Source organism: Gallus gallus, chromosome 6, assembly GCF_016699485.2.
Source record: "Gallus gallus isolate bGalGal1 chromosome 6, bGalGal1.mat.broiler.GRCg7b, whole genome shotgun sequence".
NCBI classification, from domain to species: domain Eukaryota; kingdom Metazoa; phylum Chordata; class Aves; order Galliformes; family Phasianidae; genus Gallus; species Gallus gallus.
In genome coordinates this window covers 13954520-13981226 of record NC_052537.1, presented here as the reverse complement: position 1 = coordinate 13981226, position 26707 = coordinate 13954520, and the positions used below count along the sequence as shown (strand labels likewise).

Below are 26707 nucleotides of genomic sequence, written 5' to 3'. Positions count from 1 at the left end.
GCTATGGGTTTGAAACAAGTTTTTTTCACATTTTATTCCTTGTTGCTTATGCTTTTGTGGATTCCTTTCTTCTAAGTCTGCTTCAGTGGTTTTCTTAGTGAGACTTTTATAGGCAACACATGCAGGGATCCGCATCACTGGCTAACAGCTGGTGTTGTAATACCTGCAAGCCTCTTATTCTGAGGCCATTTGATTTTATCTGAAAACATGCCTATTTCTCTCCAACAAACTGGGCAAACTTTAGTCAGGAAAGCAATAGTACATTCCAGAAATACTAGTTAATGCCGGTGTACACAGTTTGTTTTCAGCTCTGCAAAAAGAAACAAAAGCCAGCCAGGACAGAGCCACCAGGAAGGTCAATGCAGCGCACAGCTGAGGCCAGTGCAGGCACAGGTCTTGTATTCCTCTAGCAGTCAGCAACGCTGCATGTGACACATGGGTCTAGGAACTAGGTTATCTTTGAGGTACCTTCCAGCCCTAGGCATTCTATGATTCTATGATTCTTGTAAAAATGTGTTCCTTATATCCATTCTAAATCTCCCCTTTTTTAGATTGAAAACATTTCCCCTTGTCCTATCACAAAAGATACAGCTAAAAAGTCTTTGTTCTTTCTTAGCAGCCTCCTTTCAGATACTGAAAGGCCACTATCAGGTCTCCTTGAATTCTTCTCCAGGCTGAATAGCCCCTGATAGCTGAATCCGTCCCTTGATGGAATAGGTATATGTATTATATTTGAAGGCTCAAACTATGAAATGTGCAAAATTATTGTGCCAGTGTGAAGTGAACAAGATTTGGATCATTATAATACCCCAGAGTGTACAACCCAGCTGCCAAGATAACAAAGTAACAAAATCAATCTTCAAGGAAACGTCCTCCAAAGTCCTCAAGAAGAAAAGTAAAACAGGGAGGGAAAAACTCTCTGGGTTTCCCTGCCAAGTTTTCTGGGATAAACTGTGGAAGAGAATTTCAAACTTAGATTTAAGTCAACCAAAGATCTTTGAGTGAAACTCGAAGTCTATAACTTGCACAGAATATTCAAGAATTTTCTAAGATTTGGTAACACAAGCACAGTTGTTTGGGTTTTTTGTTTGCTTGTTTTTTGTTTTGGAAAGTTTTTTTAAAAATAATTAATAAAAAGCTCTGGCAGAAGACATCCTGTGTGTTTATATAAAAATTGGATTCCTAAAAAAACTTGACAAACAGGTAAAGACCTGTAAATTTTCTAAGCTGTATCTTGCGAAGCCAGACTAATGGGGATGTGTGCTTTGGCCATCAGAAAAAAAGCTGTGACCTTCAGAGATGTTGTTAGGGTAGCAGCACTTATAGTCAGAACTAGAAGAATGATTATTTTGAAATGATTAAGTTAAGCTAAAAGATAAGGTGTGGAAACAGCGTCTTGTAGTAGGCAATCCAGCAATTAGTCAGACCGGCCACATGTGCAACACTTCCAGGATTTGTTTACTCTTGAGTTGCTGATGCAGTTTGAGAAACATTTAGGGGATGGGATATCATTTTTAAAAAAGCAGAAATTGGGTTAATATTATAATTTATCTTTTTTTTTTTTTTTTTTTTTTTTTTGAGAAATAAATAGAAGAATACTAGTGTTGCCCTACAGAAACAAAGTACTCAGATTGTGAAAAACCAAAATGGGTGTCTACTTGGTAAATCTACCCCAGTGAAACCTCCATGTGTAGATTTACAATGGGGACAGCAAAGCACTTTTTTGAGCCCTTCTCTTGCAGAATTTTCTGCTGGGAGGATGGCATCATCCCCAACACAAGCATTAGGTTTCAGCAATTCAGAGTCATGCAACTGAGGACAATTTTGTTCTTATTCTGTTAAACTCTGTGCAGTATATGGAATCCCAGTATAATTCACAAAATTAATGGTAGTATATTGTGTATATTTGTATGTATGCATACACATGCATATAAAGGAAGCCTTCAAAAACATTAAACACAGCATAATGAACAGCAGGAGTGGGATTCAACCTTTAGGACAAGAAGAGTTTGTTCCCATAATTGCCCATACACCTTTGTTATTCTGCAATCATTATCATGCCTGTGCATGCAAACTCAGCACATTTCCTGAAATGACGTGTTGTGTCATACATTTCACATACAGAATTAGAACCTGAAAAGAGATTGAAGCTCCTGCAGCATAGCACAGCTCTCACTGTAAAAGTGTATCCTCCACACAGATCAGACAATTCTAGGCTGAAACTGAGGTGGTTCTGAGCATTGTGACAACTATATGGAAAAGGGATAGAGGAGAACAGAAACAGACAAGAGAGATAAAATAGCAGAAAAGAAAATCCTACCTGTTTTCAAGATGGATTTCAGTGCAATCATATAAAGCATTATACCTGCAGTGGCAGAGACTGTACCAGTGAACGTTCTATCTTGCCCTTTCTCTGCTTTCCAAAGCCATTAGGCAATGAGATTTATATGCTGTCAGTGATCCACATACTGAGTGACACTACTGTGCTATTTTAGCTTGGGATTTTCTGATAAGACACCCTCTAGAAACGGATGGGCTTTCAAACAGATTTCTTATACTCGTTTTAATAGTCTTCAGTGTAAAAAGTACCTGTCACTCAGTCTCAGGTACTTTATCCTTCTCTGAAGCTACCAGCTAATGGTGCCTGCATCCCAGCAGCAGCCCTGCTGCTATAATTTCACTGGCAAATCACCTCCTCAGTAGCTTCACTGTGAACTATCAGAAAGTCTAATGCCCCAAAGGAGACGATTTTCCTTGGTACTAGAATTTTTTTTATTATTATTAATTTAAATACACAGGAAATGTTTTATTTCCTTTCTTTTTTCAGAGCCCTTAGGATTCAGGTCTTCAAGCTTCATTGGCAGCCACGTAAGCTAGAGGCATAGTTTTGCAATGAAAGCTAAGCTTCTCATGTAGCCATGTGACTCAAGCACTCAGGGCTTAGAGAGAAATATTGAGAGCTACAGTCTGTTAACAGAAGCTGACAACACTGTGTAGAGCTTAGGAAGGAAGATGATTAGATATTCTACAAGCAGGAGAAATACAAGTTGTTATCAAGGTGAGATTAGGGATTGAACTGGTAACTCAGATTAAAATAAAGATCAGACAGTTTCCTCAGTTAGCTTCCATAGAAACAAACCACTCTGTCTGCTGAAGGTTTTTAATATCTCTGAGGCTACTGAAAAAGAAGCAAATCAAACTCACGTTTTACTTCAGCAACTAAAATTTCCCACTTAAAACCTGAACCACTGCAGATCCACATGACAATCCTCCAGGGCTGTAAGAATTTCATCTTGCTTTGGGAAGGATGCACCTCTCAAATACCAGTCTGTCCAGAACAAAACTGAAGACAACAGGATTTTCTATAGGAGCCTGGGCTAACTTTGACATGGTTAACTTAACTTAATCTGTAAGTCAGCTGATCTTAAATAGTCCTTTTTGAAGGCCATTGCTTGTAATTTGCTGATAGTTTCATTACTAAGTCAATTTTCAGCTGAAATCAATGCTGGCTATTTATGCCATTTACTTCTATTTCTTTTCACACTAATGGGGAGTTAAAAGCAAATGCACACCCTCAGCATCCCTGAGAAATATCTACAAACAAGTCATGCACAATCTGAGGATTCATAAGAAAAACACAGCTGAATGTAGACAGCCGTAATGGCAAGGACTATCACTAAGTCTGCTCTGTTTCAAGATCTTCATTGTTCTTCTGTCAAACCTTCTTGGTTATTAGAGCAATGAATGTTTTCAAAGTGGTTCTGGAACTAAAAGGGATCCGCCCATTGATTTTGAAGGTCTTTGGTTCAGTTATTCTGCTCATTATCCACTAAAATATACACATTACATTATATCAGTGGAAAATGTAATATGTTAAAAAAAAGCGGCAAGAGAGAAATAGAAGTTGTTGTGATAGGATATAACTCCTGTCAGACATTAGCCTGATGGGTATAGAAAGAAAAACCATTGTGCCTAGCAGGCAGAATTGACAAAGCAGAGATTTAGAAGGACTTATAGGCAGAATACTTGCAGAGCCACATCGGAAGCATTGCCTGAGAAGCAGGATGATGCTGGGGAATGTGGGGCAGCGCTTCAGTTGTGGGTTGGCTGGGGTCAAAGCTAGGCTTGAAGGAAAAGGTTCGAGCTGATGATTAGAAGCCAGTAAGCCTTGAAAGCATAAGGATGTTCCAGATGTCACTAGCCCAAGCCCAAAGAGGTACCTGTGGAAATGGAGACAGCTATGCCTCCAACTTTGGTTCTCCAGGGTTCTCTGGATTCTGTGCAACAGCTGAATTATCACAGGATTTATCTAGGTAAATACTGTAGAAATTCCACAGACTTGCAATTTGAAAATAACAGTCATCCTTGCTCAGACAAAGCAGGGCTGTGATCACAGCTAAATATAAGGATCGTTCCTCACTACAAAAATGCTGGACTTTAGGAAAGTCAGTCCTGAAAACAGTAACTCGTGAAACAAAGTAACTCCTGTGTCGCACTCCCTTTTTGAAAGGAAAAGGAATATAGCCTGAGCCAGCCTCCATGCCTTGGCACGGACAGGAAAGCTATCAGCCATTTCCAGAATGGAATCATGTCTCTGCTTGGCACAGCGGCAGCTCCGTTACCAGCTTCATGAGGTTTGGTCATTCACTTCCAAGTGAGGTACCTATCCAGCACAGCTGTGTTCCCCCACCCAAAACAAATCTAGAAATTTAAAATAGTACTTTTCAGGTTCACAAATATTTTTCAAAGAAAAGTGCCATAGAAGTAGTTTAGAACTTAAATTATCATAAATACCAAGCTGTGACTGATTTGAATAATATTTATGTCCAATCCCCTATTTTTAGAGGGCAATCAATGTGTTGAGCTGGAAGCCAGAGCATCTGCCATTCCAGATTTGTCACTGGGGAGCTGGTAAAATGCAACAACAACAAAATACCCTTGTTTTATATCATTCTGTTAAAAAAGAAAAAAGAAAATATATCACACACCTGAATACTAAATGGAAAAGATCATAAAGACAGTGTTCTAAAGTAAGAAGAAGCATCTGAGACAAAGTCCTGAGCAGCATATGAAGCTTTAAGAAGGATTTGGATTAAGATGCTTTTTCCCAGATCACGTCCACAGCAGTGCTGTTTAGAAAAATGCTGTGTGACTGTTTGAAATGTAGAGAGGTGCATTAACCAGAGGGGGATTGATGGATATACATTTATAAAGCATATATCAAAGCTCATTCAGTTCAGCTGAGCTAGAGAGAGTTCTTTAATTGGTTTCCAGGGGACTTGGATTAAGGTCCAACTTGGTAATGAAAATACTGTGCAAAAGAATTACTGAAATGAGAAGCCTCCAACTCTGCTAGGGATATTCTGCAAAGTATAAATACACCTCACCAGCAAGGCAAGCCAAATATTATCCTTTTAGCCATGGGCTATTTGTACTAATAGAACTTCTTCCCTTCACTCACCTCCCAGGCTGCCATAGAGATTGAATCTCCCTGCCAATATTCCATTGCATTTTGTTGCAGCAGAGGGGCAGTCTGACATGGAAGTGCAGATGAAGCAAAGGTGTGGAACTGAATTCCTCCACATGGAAAAAATAGCACCCACTGACATACATCAACACTTGCTGAACATTTCTGTAGACCAAACTGTGGATGTGAGCACAGAGAGGTTGTGGGTGGTGCATTTCAGCAGTGGCAGCAGTGGCTCACCACAGCTGCTGCAGACTTTTACAAGTGTGGCATGCAGGCTTTTGCTCATCACTAGTAAATACACATCGCCAGTGATGGCGGCTGTGTTGAAAAATGGTGTTTTGTAGCTGAGAATTTGCTTTATCAAATAGTGTTATTGTGCTCCGTCTGTTGTAGTTTCCATGGAAATAAATAGGAGACATTCCTTTCAGAGCAACCTACATACTGAGAGCCTATGGATTTCCCAAGATCAAACAAGCGTACAGCAGGAGCAGCTGATCCAACACGTGCCTGTCACCATGCTCCTGCACTGAGCATCTCTTCTTACTCTCAACAGAACACATGCAAACACAGCAAGTGAAACATCTGTGCTGGGTACACAGGAAGGAACAAAAGCAGGCCAGAGAGAAGAGTGGAAAATTAAGCAGATGAAGAGTTTTCAGTGGTGACAGAAAACCCCATCCAGCAGGGATGCCCTGTATTTCAGTTCAGAGCACAAGTACGCTTCCTTACATAAAAAGGTCATCAGCTCAGAAGTTATTTGACCATAATGATAATTTTGATGGCAGTACATTTCCACATCCAGATGTGCTGAGGAAGTGTTTTTTCCTCGAGTGGTTTAATTATCCTCCAGGCAAGGGTTCACAGCAACCTCGCATGGCTGAGCTGAAGCCAGCCAGTGGCACACTATGGTTGACATAGCACTGCTGCAGGGAAGCAGTGTCACCAGCAGTGACAGTCACCGGGGCCCAGAAGGGAGAAACAAGGACAGAAAGAAAACGAATAAATGTAAAAGGAAACTAGAAAATGCACTGCAGTGGCATAAGTCAGAAGAATTAAGTACCTTCTTTAAACTGAAGTATAAAGGAAGTCACTGACGGAACTGGAAAATATTTGTATGAGCTGAAAACCGGAAAGACTTGCTTATGGTAAAAAGACTTGTGGATTTTTCAAGGTACATTTTTGTATATACTGCAAAAGTTTTAACATCATTGCAATAGCAGAGTGCAGGGGTCAAGTAGCAAACAGCATGAAGGTTCTCTGCCCTCTATACCCTTCACCATCTCACTGCAGAGCTATGATCAAGGCCATTCCCACGACAGCGAAGTTTCCCAGCAAGAGAGAGTTTCCCAGCAGTGACACTGTGAAACATCCTGAGTCAAAGGATCCCTTACCTGCAACCCCAGGTTGCTCAGGCTGAAGAACTTTGTTCTTCAGGAAATGACTTGAGGAAACAGCTCCTCTATGAAATAATAGAAAAAGGCATTATCATAGGAATAAAAACAGGGATGACTCACACCATGCTGCTAACCAGTACTTCTCAGATGTGAGCACAAATCAAAGAATTTTGAAGTTTCACATATGCCTAATGCTGACAGTTTCTGGGACCATTAAAGTTTACCTCAGTGCAGTCTCACTGCTTTGTATTTCTTGGCAATTAACTTTCTTTATTTTACTTTTAAAACATGCACAAAATAACATTTAAAAAAAAAAGGGTGAAATTGCTATATATATGGGAATATGGGAACAGTAGCCAACCAACAACCACTTTCTAAGGAAGAAGAAAAAAACATCTACAGTAAACAATTACCTGCTACCTTCACAACAGCTTCATTTCTGGTTGCCAGTGTCCCCATTTGACAAAACGTGGACAGCATGGAGGTGAAATGAAACTGGTCCAGCACCATACTTCAGCTTTCAGCAGAAAATGGAAGCCACTCAGATGCCACGCATCCTCCAGTCTTTTACCTGTGTATTAGGACTCGTCAACACTCCTCAGTGGTGGTAAATATTCATTGCAAATATAGAATCATAGAATCACAGAATTTATTGGGTTGGAAGAGACCCTTAAAGGCCATCTGGTCCAATTCCCCCACAGTGAACAGGGACATCTACAGCTCCATCAGGTTCCTCAGAGCCCTGTGCAGCCTGACCTTGAATGCCTCCAAGGTTAGGGCATCCAACACCTCTCTGGACAACTGCTCTATTGCCTCACCACTATTATTGCAAAAACTTTTCTTGGTATCCAATCTAAACCTATTCTCTTTTAGTTTGAAACCATTTTCCCTTGTCCTACTACACCAGGCTCTGCTAAAGATCTTCACAGACATTGTAGCTTGCCTTCTAGAGAGAGAAACACCACTACTAGCAAATTAACTGATGTCATTTTCAAATCTTGGCCTAGCAACAGGAGTTTAATACTATTTAAAAGTTCTCAAATAAGGATTTTCCAGGAATAATTGTGATCTAACCAGAGTTATCAACACCAGATTCCTAATTGCCCCACTTTTATATCTTTGTATATCATCTTCTGCATGGATTGTGCAAGAATTCAATACACATTTTTTTTTTTTACACTTAACTACTGCATGTCACTGTAATTCAACTATTTCTGTACAGTTGACTGAATGACTATTATAACCAGATTGTACTAATAACTGAGGGAAAATAATTCAGTTATTACTCATTATTAGTAATCACCTAATGAGTAAGTGATGATTTAACTATCAGTTGTCAGTCTGATCTCCAGTAAAAATGATGAAATCTTAATTCTGAGAAATACACGTTCTTTTTCTGTTGTTTCCATTGCTTCGCAAGGACTGCTTCTAGAGATTACTAACATCTATGTGCCACTTCACCTAGTTGGCACGTCTCTCCACAAACAGACATGAACTTCCACTTTATTTCCATACTCCTTTGTTATTTTTTGCACTGTCTTCCACTTTTCTTCCTTCTATCCTCAACAACTGAAGAAACAACTCTATTCCCATGTTATATCAATCACACATACCATCATCTCACCCAAAAGCAACAGCAAAAACTCTAATCTTGGGAGCTTAATCCAAAGAATCTGTCTTGTGAGTCTAAGAAACATCTTTAAGCATTTGATGAATACAGAGACATTATAGTAGGGCTGTTCCAAAAACAGTATCTCCTAATTACGTTGGCCCACGATGCCACAGGTGGATAGTGGTGGTATCTCACTAGAGGTTGAACCTTCCCAATAATCTTCTATCAGATTTTGCTGCAGTGTGACAGATGGCAGCAGTGTGGCAGTCTGATACAACAGTGCATGACATGTACATGTAGATGAAGCACAGGTATGGAACGGAATTCCTCCATGCAGAAAAAATGGCACCCACCGACACATATCAACACTTGCTGAATGCTTATGGAGACCAAACAGTAGATGGAGCACAGCGAGGTGGCGGGTAGTGCAGTGATGACAGCAAAATGAAAGACAAACCATGTTCCAGATGGCCATGCACAGCCATCACATCACAAAATGAATAGCATTCCAATCAGTTCATGTTCACAAATGGGCTAATGGTGGCAACAGTGTTGAAAAATAACTTTTTTGTAGCTAAGAATTTGCTCTTCCAAACAGCATTATTGTGCTTGTTGTAGCTGTTGTTTCCACAGAAATAAACAGGAAGCATTAATTTCAGAGCAATTTATGTGTGTAGCTATACCCCACAATCAGAACAAAATATGGTTTGGAAAACGCTGTATTCAAAGATGACCACAGTCAGCAGAATTCTGAAGTACAGTCTAAGTTCTTGTTCAAAAGACCCCTGTGAACTAAGTTACACAGCTGAAAGGCACTCAAAAAGCTACAACAACTTCACAGCTTTCAGGCAGTAAATGGGAAGTCATAAGTTTTTCTGTTTTCAATTGTGAGTACACACAAGACCACCTGTTTTGTATTATTTTCAGTCTTAGAAATTGGTATCTTGCATCTCTCAGCATCACCTTCAAGCATTATTAATCCAGCTTTGGTTCAGTGCTCTGCAGCAACTACAAAATGTGAGATGATATTCACTGAGCTGCCAGAAATTCATGCCTCAGAGAAGATCTTGGAGCTATTATTTAAACATTCACTATAGAGAACAAATGCAGACTGTAACAATTACTTCTGTATTTTTTAAGGTTATTTTTTAAGCAAGATGAGGCAAAAGAAAAGCAAGCCTTTCCCAAATCATGAAAGATGCACATCAGGACTATTTTGTCCTCTACCTTCCTCACATATACTGTTTTGACATGTTACCTTCCTTCTCTTAGTTGTATTTTAGCTCCAACATTGAAGAAAAAAACAACCTTAATTAAAAGTAGAGAATTGCAACTCATCTCTCTTTTCCAGAAAAAACATGGAATATGATACAGTCACACTCAATAGAATGTTTTAAATTCTTCACTTTAATAGCTACAAGAAACCTTAATTTTCACAAGCACTAGCATACTGAAGTAGCAGGGCTGTTGGGTTTTATTTTGTTCTTTCAGGTTGTCCTGTGAGATTTGGATCTTTATTCAAATAGTCAAGATAAATTTGCTCTGCAATTACATCAATGCTGTAACCACATCTAAGTGACCCATAAAGTATTTGTGCATTACAGCATTAATATGTTTTTTCTAATTTGATCCCTTTTAATTTTTCTGTTCTTAGGCAACAAAATCCCAGGCAAATTTTTATTACATTCTTATTTCTTCCCCCTCCACATTTTGACTATTGACAGATTTTTCCAGGTCTAAATACATAGCTTTAGCTAATCCTTTTGAAAATACAATATTCATGAGTTATATTCTTTCCAGAAAAACTTAGGCACATAAGTAGATACCTACTGAAATCTTTATGCCATTTGCTATGAGTTTCTAAAGACATTCCTGTCTGCAAGCACAGTGATAACCAGTGCTACAAAACTGAGAAATTGCCTATTGTAATGGCTCTTTGAGCTACTGTTTCTCTTCCTTTGAGAAGCACACTTAGATCCCAAACTGTTATTGCTTCAGAAGTACAGCAGTAGGATATTAAGCCCTCACTGATGCCTCTTACCAGTTACCAGAAGCTTCTTTTTCTGAAAACTCAGTAACTGCCAACTGTCTTAACTAAGCAGATGAGGGAGAGAGAGGGGGGTCAGGTCACCCATAAATCAATTATGCACAAATTATAATGCATCAATAAACAAACACAAGGTTCACATTATAATCTCTGCCTCTTTTTATTGTCATACTAAAGGCAATGATAACAGATGTAATTTACTGAATACTTAAGACATACAAAAGAGTAAAGCCACCATTTCAATAGCTGCATTTTACCATATTTACAGAAGAAAACTAGGTGGCCACTCATACCAATACAAACCTCGCACAATTAAAACTGCAGGAGAATCTTCAGAATATACTCATAAAAGTGTCAAGCTCTTTCATTACAGTTTCCCATGACAAAGTGAAGTACTTATCCACAGGAAAGCTTTACTGGCTTGCTCTCCCATTTGGTCCCTACCTGTCTTATACTCCCATATTTAAAAAGAAATAGGTAGAATCTATGCAGACAAATTGTTAAACAGCACTCTCGCTGAGATCACAAAGAAAATTTTAATTTATTCTGAATTCTTTAACTGTTAAAAGAGAAACAGCAAAATACATATGGCTTTCAGAACAGGTACCAAATGCATTACATTCCAAATTTTCACCCTGCCAAAATCTAGACAGAATAATATCCCAGTACTACATGAAGAATACAAAAACATTTGAGAACAGCAGCATTGAATCTCACATTGAGTCTTGTCTGCACAGTTTGATGAATTTAAATAAAAACTAAGAACAATGGAACCCTCAATTTAAAACAACATTCTGGTTAAGTAGCATTACACTTTTCTTTTGGTTGCCACATAAAGACAAACTGCAGCACACTCATTCATTTCTAAATGCTAGATGATTCAGGCACCTCCTCTTACTTTAAAAGTGTACGACTTCAGTTTTTCCCTCAACTTTGCTTTTCTTGATTGATGTTACGAGTACACTCCATACCCAAGTAATGTTGACAAGAAAAAGAACCAAGACAGTTTCCCTCCACAGCACTAAAGTAAGTTTAAACAAGCTACACTGAAATAATTTACAATGTGTATTCACTCAGAAAACTAGTCTAATAAGCTAAAGATTAAAACACTTTCATCAAATTACTTCGTGTCCATGCATGAAAGTAGTTTCCTTTCTATTTCTGTTTTATGTATCAAAATGGGATTGAGCTGTTCAGACGACCCTGCTCACTTATGAAACTTCCAAAAGAAGGACTGCTTTAAAGTTGCAGATTCTAGCAGTATAACAACAAGTGCTATATTATGAAAGTCTATTTATAGTCCATCGTGTTCTTATAATCATCTTTGCAGAACTCAGTAACTGTTTTACAACCTGCCACTTCTTATAGCTATGTCCTAAAGTACAATCCTGGGGAAGAAAACCATTTCCTGGATAACTTTGGATAAAGGAAAAATACAAAAAGAAACAAGCTAAGAACAAATATTTCAGATGCTTTTGACAGCACCCCTGAAGCTAACACAGGATGAATGAAATCAGCAACTCTGTTCTAATTTTCTTCAAGTCTCACTTCTTAGGAGCAATAGAATGATCTCGGCTGCTTCTGTTAAGATGTCATATCCAAATATACAGTGTGCAAGCTTACAGAATACTTCAGCAGGTATTTTTTTTATCAAGTCTGAATATATCCGTCCAGTACTGAGTTAAGAACAACTTTCATGCGTTAACAGTAATGAAAATATCTATAAATAAGGCAAGCTATCACATTGCACAAATTTTAACAAACACTTAAATATAATTACTCTTCACTTCCATTTGTAGCCCATATTACAGTTTCATTAAGTATACTATTCTCATGGTCATCAGTTGCTCAGAATTTCCTTCAGCCTCCAGAATAGCCTAGTTCTCAGAAAATACTCAGCAAGCTGAGAAGTTACTTTCCCAAACATGTAGCTTTACTATGAGGTTTTAGCAATACTATTCGCTTACAAGAAGTCTGCACTGCCTACAGAACCACAAAGCATGGCAACAGTAGCTTTGACACTTGAGATCCACCCACGCAGAGCACATTTATCCAAGTGCAGCACTTCCTTTCCTCCAACACCATGTTTTGACATGCTTTTCAATGTTTGTTCAGCCCAGCCATAAGATTACCAAAAGCAGAATTATTTCTCAGTTTCAGTAATCTAGATATAAATCATTTCTTAAAAAACCCAAACAAAAAAAAAAACCACTGTCTTGGATGTTGTAACACGTATATTATGTTCTGAACAGTATTTTTTACTTCATAGGCAGCAGGATTGCACGCCAAAAACTCAGAACTTTGCTTGTGATGGGGAAGAAAAACTGTTCTTATATGAACTAGCATCAACTAGCCTAGGAAGTAATTCCCAGAAGGTAATAACTTCCAAGTCACTCCAAAGCATCTTTCTATTTCTATTACTTGTACCATGGAAAATTCTGGCATACGAAGAAAACCATCAGCTGAAATACACTATACATCTATTTCCATTCTCTGGTACAGAGAAATCTCTCATTTAAGAGTTTGTGCAAGCAACAGATGGTAAATAATTAGGCAATTCTTCTGCTAGTATTTCACTTACCAATTCAGTTATTAAGACACAGAACTGATAATGCACATTCCTTACGCTTCCTTGTTATTTCTTTTTTTTTTTTTTTTACCTTGTATTATGCCAAAATGTTATGTAACAATGGGGATATGAAACTCATTATTATCAAATATCAGAGGCCTCCTAGAAGGGGTTGATTCTTTGTCTGCTTTGTGCAAAAGCTTAAAAAGTCCTGTTCCAATATTCATTGGGATTCCCATGATGATGCACTCAGAAACACCTAGAGGGAAGAAAAGCAAAAACCAACATGCTGAACACCTGAAGAATAACAACTTCGATAAACTGTAATTGCTTCAACTTGTCCACTCTGAACATATCACCTATTAATCTCCCTGAATCTCACATGTCAAAACCAATTTCTCTTTCATAGGTTAAATGTTATGCTTATCAGAATGTTACATCAGTATGTTATTCAAAGGGCGTTACTTAAGTTCTAGATAGGTAAAAATTCAACCCAACTTAAACACTACCTCTACCAATAGCAGCAGGATGTTTGTTTTTGGAGAAGATACATTCCATTTGGTGACAACACCGGAAGTTGCACAGCAAAGTCGCTTTAAATTCATTTTGAGTTGGAGCAAATAATTCAGTCAAATCTGGCCAAGCTCCCTTCAAACATATGCAATTACCCAGTGAAAGAGATGTATTCACTATTTTAGTTTGCTATTTGTATTTATTTATTGCATTTTCTTAATTTAAAAATTGCTTGGCTTGAACTTAAAAGTTTGGTCCATCTGCTTTATTTTCCTTTGCTATTAAGTTTTCACAGCAATGTGCTGACATTTCAGACATTCTGATGTACTCAGTTTCTCTAGAGAGCATGCCATATTAAAAGTAAGCCATCAGAAATCAGTGTTTTTATCTCTTCAGACTTTTAATCTAAACAACACTTGCACATGCTCAGGAATGAGAGCACCGCCCTGCTTGTATGCATAAAAAACAAAACAAACCAATACAAATAACAACAAGTTAACCCTATGAGCAGTAAAAAAAAACAGCACATTTGAATGAACATCCTAAGTTGAAGATTGATTTCCTTAAAATTCTAGCAAGATTTGACTGATTTTTTTTATTTTGTTTTTTTTTGATCTTAGCCCACTGCTGCATTTATACTACATAGTTTCCAGCATTATGCACTTAATCTTAGATGCTACTTACTGTATATTTAGGTCTACTTCTTTGAACAGCCTTTATACATTCTAACATGTATGCTGTAAAGGAAATACTTTTCTAAAACCTAACGAAATAAAGCTTTCCCAGTTTTACATAATAACCTTTCAAGCAGATCCAACTCCTGAACCATGGAAACATTTAGATTTTGAAAATCATTCTCCCCAAGCAATAATTCAATTTAAACAACAAGGAGCCCTTTTCTCCCCATGTCCTTCTGTAGCATCTGGCAGTAGTCACATAGTAGGAAATGTTTGAGTAGAAAATACTGCTGTATTGAACAAGAAAGTGACATACATGTTCATTTTAACATATGCTAGGATCTTGCTCTGCTCACTAAAAGATAGCATCAGCAACGCACAGAAAAAATCTGTGTCTTTTATGTATGTAAAAGCATTAAATCAGCTGTTCCGCATTTTCAGTTGAAAAAGAAAAGAGTTTCAGTAGCCACATCGCCCAAAACTACATCCACACATTCTGCAGAAGCACTGATTTGAAATGCCATTCAGTTCAGCACCTATAGGTGATATTGGGCAAATACTCATTCTTCTTGGCAACGTTTTAGTCTTCCTGCTCTGGAGATCCAAAAATGTAAGAGTGTTCTCATAGCAATTCAAAGAGATAACTAGTGATGACCAGGTCAGGCAGTTGCACAGCAAGTTTCCTTACAAGAAAGCCAACAAGATCACTTCAATTTGGGGAGACAGGCAACAATTTTCTGTTTTGTCCATTCTGTTTACATATTGGAATGAAAATATTTATATAAAGGCAACATGAAAAGATATTTTCCACATCATTCAAAACAAGATTTTACTATCACAGGGCGAATTGTGAGAAAATGTTTTCACTACTGTCCACCATGGAATCTGTTACAGTATTTTTGCGTTAGTTCCGGACAGAATTTTTCAAAAAATGAATAAAATCCTGCTCATGTGGAATGCTGGACAGTCAGAAATTGTCAGAGTTCTTAAAACACAGACAGTCTATCTAAAGGTTTCTAATAGGTATCATCGATTCAGAAGAGATTCTGTTTACAAAGCACTGAGTAAAACTACCTATACTTTTTAAGACCATCTTGAAATACACACTAGCCAGTAAATCTTAGTGTATCACATTTGTTTTATTAGAGTTTCTGGGTGCTAATGAAGCATAATGAGGAGTTACAGCTGCTGGATGATAGGTCTTTAAGACATGATGAAGACTGTAAAACCTTAGGTCTTTCCTTTTCTCAGTTTAATTTAATAGAAAATCCATATAAGTAAACACCCTTGTTAAGCAACATTAGAAGTCCAACTGAGATAAGTAATACAGAAACATCTACTACGCTTCTAGAACCAATAAATACAGATCAGTCTCAGACCTGAAGTTTCTGACACTTAAGTTAAACAGAAAGCTTAAAAACGGCATAAAAATCTAATTTACTTTGACGAGGTTTACAGCTGTGGGATAAGGACCACAAACTATAACAGGATTTGCAATACCTACCGCAAACAGAGTCCTTCTGTCCGAAGTAGGCAGCATCAAAGAGATGGTCTGCAGTCTTTTCAAAAGAAGCCAGCATCAACACACTTTCCTTCATTTTTGCCAGTCCAAACCTAGTAATGCCCAGTACTTCACCCTTGATTGATGGAGAAACCCAAAGAAAACAGCTCAAGATCAGTTACACTTAAAAAGAAAAATCAAGTGGACAACAAAAATGTAATTTTTCTATTCTAACAAGTACATAAGAGAAGTAGTAGATAAAGTATTATCTACTATATAGCATTTTCATAATACGCTGCTTCACAGCTAAGCATCTTCAAGGTCAGTAGTTCCATAGCAACAAGTACTTAAACCAAAAGATATTATTCACGCACTACAGAAACAGATATAAACTCTTAATAAGGTATTTTGTGACACAAGAGTATCAAAACTAGAATGAAAGAAACAGACATGAGGAAAAAAACCACACAAATATAAGCTAGTTGCTGTGCTACAAACTTTAGTAGTGTCTCAGACTAGAGCTATGAAAGCACTATACTGAAACTACTGCCTATTGTCTAACTGTAAATCTAACTTCAGCTGCCAGAGAACTACAGAACATGTTAAGCCTTCATTTTTAAAATCACCAGATAAAAACACTTCTCTTTTTAAAAGCATCATGGTGTATTTCTTCCTCTTTTCCTAACAAATATCCCAATTATAAGACTGTGCAGTTCTGTGGTGAAAGAACGCACAGTAGGAGCCCCCAAAAGTGTGAAGTGCTGAACCCTGATGCACTTTTTCCCCATTGTGTGGCAGCTCTGCACAGCCAGCCTCGGGGAGTGCTGCAGCTCAGTACAACAAAGCCATACAGTTTTGAGAAAGTCTGAACTTCTTCATCCATTTTCCCCACATCAAACCCTTGCACTCTGGCAGGCAACAGTGGAAAATCTGACTTCACTAAGTGGACCCAAGTACATCTGAAAAAACATTTAGGATATGAAGGCAAAAGTAGTGAAATCAATAATGAACAGAGAATTATTTTAATAAAAAGTTCTGGAAGCTTCTCAATACTCTAAATGCAATGTGATGCTATTTGTAATGTCTGTGTTCTTTGACTTTTATACACAGTACAGCTGCTATGAACTACACTCAATGTAGTTTTCTGCAAAGCAAGCCTTAAATTGCATGCATCATTACCCAGCTCATTTTCATTCTGCTATTTTTAAGCTTGACTTCCACTATGAAATTATGATTCTCTCTTCATTGTATGAACATGTCTTCAAAATAGAACTTTCACCCACTTCCCATGATTCAGCCATTTTTGTTTGATACACAATCAAACAAAAATATTTAGTATGTACAAGTTACCATTCTTTGAACTTAAAACTGATTTCTATCTCCCTGACTCAAGATTATCAATAATAAAGTTAATTTGTATAAGCAGACCAATGTTAGACTGAAAAAATGAAAAAGCGTCGTACAAACCTTGTAAGTCATAAGATCAGACAGCAACATAACATGCCTCCTGTCAATGCTCATACCATGGTTCACCATTGTATACTGAATCTCATTGATAATGGTGGTTCGAGCAGCTTCAATTCCTAGTGTTTTCTCTACCTACAAGAAAGATTATGTAGAATTAATGAATAATCTCAGACATGTGCCTGAACAAATACCATCCAATGTCAGGTAACACTGACATTAATAGTATTTTGTACACCTTTGCTTTAAAAGTATTTATAGAAAAAACTCTGAAGTTAACTGTGATGCCAGCCAAATTACTCTCTTGTATTAATGTATCCTGATAACTATTAATGAAATCAGGCTTCATTATAAATAAACTGCAGCATCTGAACACTTAAAAAAGCCACTTATAATAAAGATACTACTGGAAAAACAAAACAAAAAAACAACCATACCAACTTGCACATTACCTCATAAGTGTTGTTAGAGGATGTTTTTGTTCCTTTCACTCCATGAGTAGCCATAACAGCTCGCAGATTATCGCCTTCAACTAGAAGTTTGTATTTTTCCTTACCACTTTGCTCATCTATATGGATGACAGCTCGGGAAACCTCTGGTATACCTTGCACTACAACCTGCACAAAACAAAAACAGATTATTTCTACATCTACAGCAATGCAGTATAAAAGAGAAATGCTACCAAGAATTTAAACCTGTTTTGAGACTTCAGTCTTTGGAAGAGACACTGAATTTAAAAATATGATATCAGGTTTTGTGCACTTATCTACAGTAGAGCAATATGACATTCACACTGTACCAGTAACCTTACTCACCACCTATATTTTCTATTTTATGCCATCACACATCCTCACATTCAGACCTGCCTCTCTGAATGATAGATCTACACAACTGAAAAAGCATCCTGCCAGTAGTAAGGTTTACTTATCAGTATTCTTAAAAGTCAAAGTAGCCAGTCTCCTCATAAAGCTGCAAAAACACAAGTTGTAATGAAAGTACCAAGGCCACAATTTTATGCATGAAGACTACTAACAGAATCTTAGTTTTAGCAGTATAGCAGCAGCATCAGAAGTTCTGAACTCAGATTACCTTCAATATTGTCAATATCAAAACCAAAAATTTCATCTTTGCACCAAAATATCCAAATTATTACTGACTCTACCACAAAAACACAAAACAAAGTCTTTGTTTTAACCTTCGGTAGTTCTTCTTTCAGGGACTGCAATACATAATACATTGAACTCTTGCTATTTTCACGAGGCGTCACACATACGACCGCTTCTCCATGGACAGCAACATCTCCAGGCTTCACTCTGAGTTTAGATATGCAAATTGAGTAGCGCACAGTCTCTGCATTCACCTATGACAAGAATCAGTCAGCAAACATCTGAATATCTCAACGTATGTAAATCTACTCAAGGACATGCAGCAGACAATATTTCTGCCCTCCCAACAGAAAATCCAAAAGTGGAATGCAAAAAAGCAAAACAAAAAAGTCCCTAAAATTACTCTTAAGTTACATGATACACCAACCTATGCTGAAGGTACATACAAGGCCTGTATGTTCCTAATGGAAGAAAATTAATATTCTTTTACTGAGAATGACACCAAGAAATGAATTTTCATTCTCTTCCAAATATACAAAAAATAATCCACTTTGCTAACAAAAAAAGGCAAAAGATATAAATGTAATACAGCCACAGAATATCCTTTGTTCACTTTATTTCCCCTTTCATCGACTTCACATTCTTTCCTTTCGTTCTTATTTCTGTGAAAGGATTAGGACACCCTCTGGAACCTTTCAAAAGCATATTCTGATTAAGAGCTAAAAAAAAAAACCCCACCTCTAATCTCAGTAGTCTAATGCGCTCCAAAGACAGCTTCACTAGGATGAAACAATCATCTGGAAGAAACACTTCTTCAATATATTCTGATATCTTGAAGAGATGAAGATGAAATAGTTAGCATATAAGGACAGTTAAAATGCTTTATAGTAATTGTCTGATATTTATATTTAAGACATAACCAATAATACAGTTTTTCTTACCTCTCCTAACAAAGTTTTTTCAATTCTTCCTTTAACCAGGCGGGCAAAATCAGGATCATCATCTTTGTCCAACTGTGCCGTTATAATAGGTGTGCTATAAAGAATAAATACACAAGAAAACAGACTTAGAAAATTGCTAAACTAGATTAGAGAAGGCAACATGAATTACAGCTCACCTTATGAAACCTAAGAGTGGCATTTAAGAACAGAGGAAGAATTTGAGTCTCCTCAGGCACATTTAAGGAATATTCATGTACTTTAGGTTGGTAAAAATTAAGCAATACGTAAGAGATTATAATAACACAACAGTTACTATTCTGATGGCCTACATTACTCTGGTATTATTTAAGAGTAACTCCAAGGATATACAGGTAGCTTTAACTATCACTAAACACTAGAAAGCTTCACAATATTATAGATACCAACAGAATATTAAACTTGAGTAAAAAAAAATTGCCTCATTTAATTTCCAAAACAAGCAGCAAAAAAACCCACAAAACCATTCTATTTTCTGGATTTAAATCATCACTTAGTTGAAAAGACATTCGATTCTTCTTATTTGGGTATTCTATGGATTCAGTATTGCTTAGTATGTTACTGACAATAGAAAAATACTATCACTATGTTTTTCCATCAGATTTCACTTAGAGATGAAATTAATAATAAAGAAGTAAATGTTAGCACCTAATTGCTTTTGAGGCATTAATAATTTCCTTGATTCTTGGCACACCCAAAGTAATGTTCATTGAAGCAACACCAGCAAAATGGAAAGTCTTCAGAGTCATCTGTGTGCCAGGCTCACCGATGCTCTGCGCACAAAGAGCTCCTACTGCAGAACCAGGCTCCATCTGTGCCCTGACAAAGAAAGACAATCTCATTAAAAACACAGGAAGAAACATGGAACTCAAGTAAGGCTACGTAAGGCTACTCCCTACGGAAGCAAAGATAGAGACTATTCTGGTAGATTTAATAGGAGTTTATTACTTGTGAGGTTGTTTTTTGGTTGCTTGCTTTGCTTTTAAATAAACAAGCAATAGGAGAGGTTAAAGGGTAACCAATGCACAAAGGCAGTGATCAAGGCAAGGGGATGCCTTACCATAAAAACATTCCACAGCCTCACAATAACATCCAGAACAGAAAACAAAATGCTTGTCCCCTCATCCCCAAAACTATCAGACAGCAAATTCTAGATTCCCCATTCAGGGAACTCCCCTATCAACATTTTCAAAATTCCCCTTTATATTTTTAAGCCAGAGAGATCTTTATTAAGTCTTCAGTAAATTCCTAGGCAGACTACTTCTAATTAGAGCAAAATACAGACATTAATGCCTCCTTATTTTCAACTGAAGAATAAAACTTAACACTGATGACTTACTTCCCCTTCAAGTTACACATTTAATGGGAGCATCCCATATTTGTCCCCTTCTAAGATTTATGTTCTTGGAGTACAAGACAGAAATTGAAGCTGACTACAGTACACCATACAATCTCAAACTGGTTTACATTCTCCCCTACAATTTTCTTCAGATGCTGCAGTTCATGTTCTTCAGCTCACAAAGTATATGTTACTAGCTCTTCGTGTACATGTAAGAACATGTAAGACAAATATCTTGAGGTTATGTGAGTAATCAAATTACAACAAAAATCAAACAAAATGGATGCCACCAACTACTGCGTACCAGTGAGCAAATCTCAGGAGACTGGAGACCTTTAAGTAAATGAAGTAACTCTTATGGATAGTGTAGATGTTCACATATCTTACTACTACTTTACTGTAATAAAGAATTTAAAAAAGCTTCCAAACAGTCCATAACAGATTCAAGAAACAGGATCTGTGGACATTACTAGTAATTAGCTATAAAAGAAAACTGTGCCTCTGCAGATATCCCAGAATCACAGTGATTGAAAGGGACCTCTGGAAACCCATCAAGTCCAACCTCCCCCATTGAAGCTCAGTAGTTTGCACAGGAAAGCATCCTGGTAGTTTTGATTATCACCAGAGAAGGAGAACACATAAGCTTCCTGGGCAGGTGGTTCCAGTGCTCTATCACCCTCAAAGTTTCTTCTCATGTGCAGACAGAACTTTCTGTGCTCCTGTTTATGCTCAGTGCTCCTTGCCCTGCCACTGGGCAGCACTCAAAAAAAGACCACCCCATCCAGTTGACACCCATCCTTTAGATATTTTAGAAGTGTTAATAAGATCTCCTCTCAGTCCTCTCTTCTCTAAGATGAACAGCCCCAGGTCTCTCAGCCTTCCATCATGAGGAAGATGCTTCAGGCCCCCAGTCATCTTTGTAACCTCCCCGCTACAATAGTATGACTCCTATTATCTCAGAAGAAATACACCTGAATACAAGCAGCTAGATCTACATGGTCAAATCTTAAAGAAATACAATATGAAATATAAAGTATTTTCCTGCAGTATAAGAGGAAAGTGAGTAAGGAGAGTCATCTAAACAAAAGAATCTGATTAAGACTCAATGACAGAAAGATGAAAACTGTCTCAGTCAAATCTCAAGAACTGTCTCACAAGGCTCAACTCTGCCTTAAGAAACCCACCTATAGGTGGTAATACTTTTTTATTCACACCCTACTTTAGTCTTGCAATTTTTATTGAGGTCATTGAGGTCAACTACTTATTTGTGTTGCAGTCACAACAGAATCCATAGAGTAAAACAGCAAAATGTTTTTTAACATCTGAGTTACTCCTAGATGGCAAACAAAGCAAAAATACTAAACTGGTTAAGTAAATAGAGAGAAAACAGGCCAAACATTTACCTCATGTATTTGTCCCTACAGGTCTCTAGAAACTTCTCTAGTTGCGTTGGAGTAATCCTATCCAACTGATACAAAACCCGTGGCTATAAAGAGAATAGAACAGTTGAAGAAATAGCTTATGAAGACTTAAAATAACAACATAATTAACCAACTGAAACTATTTACCTCTGTTGTGCCATTGTCATTGATACCGTACTTGTCCCTAGTTTTTTTTATCTTCTCAGAAACACCTTTGATGAATTTTTTTATTTCCTGAAATTACATGGAAACAACAGTGAGCAAAGATACATTCTTCATATTGAAATCTCCAGCAATTATTTGCTTCGGGATCCAGATGAAATATTTACAACAGTAAATTGACTGCACAATACAAGGAAAGAAACATTAAAACTAAACACACTAAAATTTAGCAAATCAAATTAACTCTTATAAATTAGTAGCAGCACATAGAAGAGTATGGTCCACACTGAATAAAAGCATCCTTCCTGAGCACACATTGAAAACAAAGATTTGACAGTGGTCAGTTCTTCCTTCCTACTCACCACTCACTGAAACTCTTCTTCTCCAGTCAAAAATGTTGTATAAAAAAAAAGAACGCCCCCTCAAAAATCTTATTTTCTTAATATACTGATAAAATCATTTTCACTCATTTCTCAGTAATCAAAATAAATCAAAATGGAAAGACCGCAAGAGAAGTATGTAAAAGATTCCCCAGGAAAATTGTTCAGAGTTTCAAAGACATACTTTATCTGGGGTGGGAGGGAATGAATTGGGGGAAAAAGTCAAATACAAAAAAATAACCCCTTAAAGCTGATAGAAATATGTTCACCTACGTTGCTTAAATGATTTCTTTATACTGCAGAGAGGTTTTGCAAACAAGTATTTAAAATAAAGTAATACATAAACCAGTCACTTTCTTACTACGTTTACCCAGAGGTAGTTGTAATAGTCTTTCCTGGAATGCCAACTGAAATAACACTGTTACAAAAATATCCAGTAGTTCTAAGGAACATCATTCAGGTATTATGCTTTGGATATAGATATGAAACATGAGGTCCATGATTGAACTTTTTCATCAAAGTGGACTCTGCGCAAGTCATTACCATAAATAAATGAAAAAATTGAAAGCAAGAGGAAATCCTTCCTATCCTCTTCAACAACAATTTTGCTCTTCTGTAGAGGCTTGCTTAAAAGTTTGATTTGTAGAGTCCATTTAAACCCCTTTACCCTAACAATCCTGCCTGCCAACCAAGAAGTTATGTAGTACCACCTCTTCAGTCATAATTGGATTCCTTCCAACTACTGTAGTAGCTGGACACAGAAAATAACTTACGAAGTTAAGTAAACATTTGATTAACTGCACTTCTTTTATTACTCCATTCATAGATCACTATCAAAACACTTTTTACAACCTAACAGAATCTTCAGATTCTCAAAATAGAACATTCTTACTGACATTCCAAGTACTTGCAGACAGTTCATTATGTTCTGTAACTATTAAATCAAAGATCAGATGAAGGAACTGACAACAGAAGTGTGCTGCTGAAAGGGATGCTTTGCGCTGTTTCTCATTTGGATGAAATAGGTTGCATTCATACATTTCTGCCCCTTTTGCCCTGCAGTTAATCATAATTCACAAATGAAATACTGTGCCATTCTGATTAATTTTGATCATTAAACCTTTGGATAAAATTAATAAATTTAATTATTTTCTAAGTTTAAAATAATAACGCAGTATTAGAAAGATTAATCTTTTTAGTGGATGACTAAAAAGAATATTGTGGGACATAGAGAAGTTGACAGCACTTGATCTGTAGGAAAAAAACACTCAAGGGATGCTTTAAACGTAATTCTACCTTGACACTTCATTTATGGAAGGATGGAAAGGGAAGACAAAATATACCAACTTCTCCCTCTAGAACACCATAGGATAAGCTCTTCTGTTTTTATTTACTGTCTTAAAACCAAGGGACAGGAACAATAACAGTAACAATGACAAGAACTCAAGAGAGGCTGTCGTACTGACTAAAGAATTAGTCATGTGGTCATATGGAGAAAGTCTGCAACAGGAAAACACATAACACCAAAGCAGTATAGGGCAGCAAATGACACTGTAGCCAGTTTTAATGCCAGCTTTTACTCTTTGATAGTCCCAAAGTAGTAAAGTATATATGAGTGTCTAGCATTATAAACCATTATGTTCTATATACAATTCTGCATTATAAATAACGTATATTTGAGTATCTTTTACTTCCATGCACTAGGAACAAAAAGAATGGTAAGAATTAAGATAAAATTCTGAAGAGCTTTTTCATTATCAAAACATTTTATTCATGTGGAAGTAATAGAAAAAAGTGACCTATGACTCAACTTTCCATAATCTTTTTTTTAAGTAGTTTATCTAAACTACGGGTTAGTTCAGGCTACAAATAAGAGGTAGACAACTCCTTTTGAGTCTGTCCCTGTTTACAGAATTATCATTTCAAACATGATGCTCCATAAGCACACAGTGCAGTTCAAGACATCTTTTTCGCACAGTCCAAACCTATGAAGTCTTTTAGTCAGGACATGTTTAACAAAAAGGCACTAAATTGACTTGATAAGTTTCTATAATGGCCAACTCTTAAAATAGAAGTCTACAAAGCCTGGTCATTCAGGTATTTAAATTATTTTTCCCCCAACACTTAAGTTAGTAGGAGTATTTATGTACATTAAGCACAGCTAATATAGGAATTCTCACAGTTAGGAAGCCCACTGAAATGCAAAGTGATTCAGCAGGAAGCCATTCAAATCCAATCATATCCATTAAGTAAGCTCTGCATTTGCACTAACTAGGCCTTCTCTGTATTTGTACCACACCTCCCAGTGTTTATCTTTTGTCATCTCCAGAAAATAGGAAAACAATTTTCTTGACATAAAAAAAAAAAATCAAGATGATATCCTGATTTCCATATGAAGAATGTTTTCCTACTGCTGTATTTTAATATATTTAAATGTTTGTAATCAAATGTTAAGCCATACTGAAAGTTGGTCCAGCCAACAATGCACTTTATCCATCAGCTGATCTCCCTCTAGTGAGGGCATAGTGCAATCTGAATGAACACAGCCTACTTGAAACAGGTCATCTAGACATCTTGCTCTCTAGACTATAGTGGATAAGCCCATTATAACCTCCTCCCAAAATAACTGAAGTAAGAGAAAGTAGAAGGGATAAGTAGTAATAAAAAAAACATGTTAACATTAATGAAAATGGAAAGAATGAATTCTAGAAAGAAAAGCTTTCTCAAATCCTCAGATTAATGAAGAACTTACTGCAGTGATGAATACATATGTCAGTTTTCATCACTAAAAAAGGACTTGGTTAAATTACTGTGACGGATACCTAGATTAGAATTTAACAAGCAGTAATGTATATATGCTAATCAGTTCCTTTAGCAATATATACACATCTTTAGCTAAAAGCACTAACATTAATGCTCACACAGTGCACACACATGCTACAATTACCTCATTATATTTTTCATAACCTGTTTCAGTTAATGTCTTCAAGGTTGAACAGAAAAAAGGAAAAGAAATAAGAAAAAATAACAGTATTTGAAACTTAAAAATCAGAAGTGAAGCTCATTATCATTAATGTTATGTAAATATAACCCTTCAAAAGGACAAATACAGTTAACTTTTACTGATACGACTGAAGACAAATCACACCTCAAAAAGAACAGCTTTACCTATGAACATTAGCATATTTCATTTTTCCCCCCCATAGGTGCAGTTGAGATTCACAGTGTATTTCAACTATAGATACAAATGATTTTTCTGCTTAGAGTGCTCATCGGTTTTGCTACCTTTGAGCTCTAAAGTATTCTCATCTATTAAAAAGAAACCCTTCAAAACTAGGTTACTAAATTCATGTTGCTGTCATCACTGCCAAAAATCAGAAGGTTCATAAAGATTCTACATATCCACAGTCAGCTTATTTCTGCAGTTTTTAATCTTCATCTCCTAAAGTAGTCTCAAGTAGACTACTCTCCAAAATACTCCAATACTTAATGCTCTCTTAAACGAATAGTTTTTTTTTTTTTTTTTTTACAATTCCAAGCACAGTCATGTGAACATTTACTCATTCTTGAAAGATATACAAATATTTCCCAAAAGATAAAGCCATATTGAGCGAAGTGCTTCATATAGCTGAAGTTTTTTTTTAGCTGGGTTAGTGTATAAGGAAAGCAACACGAAAAGGTGTAAGAATATAATTTATTGAAGGAAAACAAGCAAATGCTTAAAAGCAGCTCTTCAGAAGGTCAATATTATCAAAACAAACACATGAAACAGACTAAATAGTAGTTTCTAATGTGGAATCAGTGAGGATTATTTAATTTCTGACATCCCAGAGATAGCACACAACTGTAGTGCTATAAACAGAAATTCCAGCAACATACCTCCAATCAGATGAATGATAACTTATACCCAAAAATCACTAACTTATGTCACTGTGATGTGAAGATCTACCACGTTAAGAACAACTTGCCCTACCTCCCCACCTCTAAAATGTACAAAAACATATTACTGAGCAAACTACTATCCCTGTTACTAATGCATAAAATTCAGCCATTGCTCCTACAGATCAATAAAAGC

General features: G+C 36.7%; 1 protein-coding gene across 2 annotated transcripts in view; it reads right to left on the bottom strand.

Annotated features, from left to right (window-relative positions):
- Positions 1–10658: 10658 nt before the first annotated feature.
- The window catches only part of POLR3A (RNA polymerase III subunit A), a 33273-nt gene continuing 17224 nt past the window's right edge, over positions 10659–26707 (bottom strand). The window contains exons 22-32 of one of the 2 annotated variants that reach the window (XM_040702400.2): positions 25580–25615; positions 22238–22324; positions 22073–22155; positions 19979–20149; positions 19295–19388; positions 19092–19184; positions 18443–18607; positions 17700–17864; positions 17251–17382; positions 15787–15919; positions 10659–13351 (exon numbers count right to left, since the gene is read on the bottom strand). In XM_040702400.2, the coding sequence (XP_040558334.1) occupies positions 13203–13351; positions 15787–15919; positions 17251–17382; positions 17700–17864; positions 18443–18607; positions 19092–19184; positions 19295–19388; positions 19979–20149; positions 22073–22155; positions 22238–22324; positions 25580–25615 (1308 nt within the window). In that variant the 3' untranslated portion in view covers positions 10659–13202. The remainder of the gene's footprint in view (positions 13352–15786; positions 15920–17250; positions 17383–17699; positions 17865–18442; positions 18608–19091; positions 19185–19294; positions 19389–19978; positions 20150–22072; positions 22156–22237; positions 22325–25579; positions 25616–26707) is intronic. The other variant, NM_001006500.2, reaches the window with a different exon arrangement.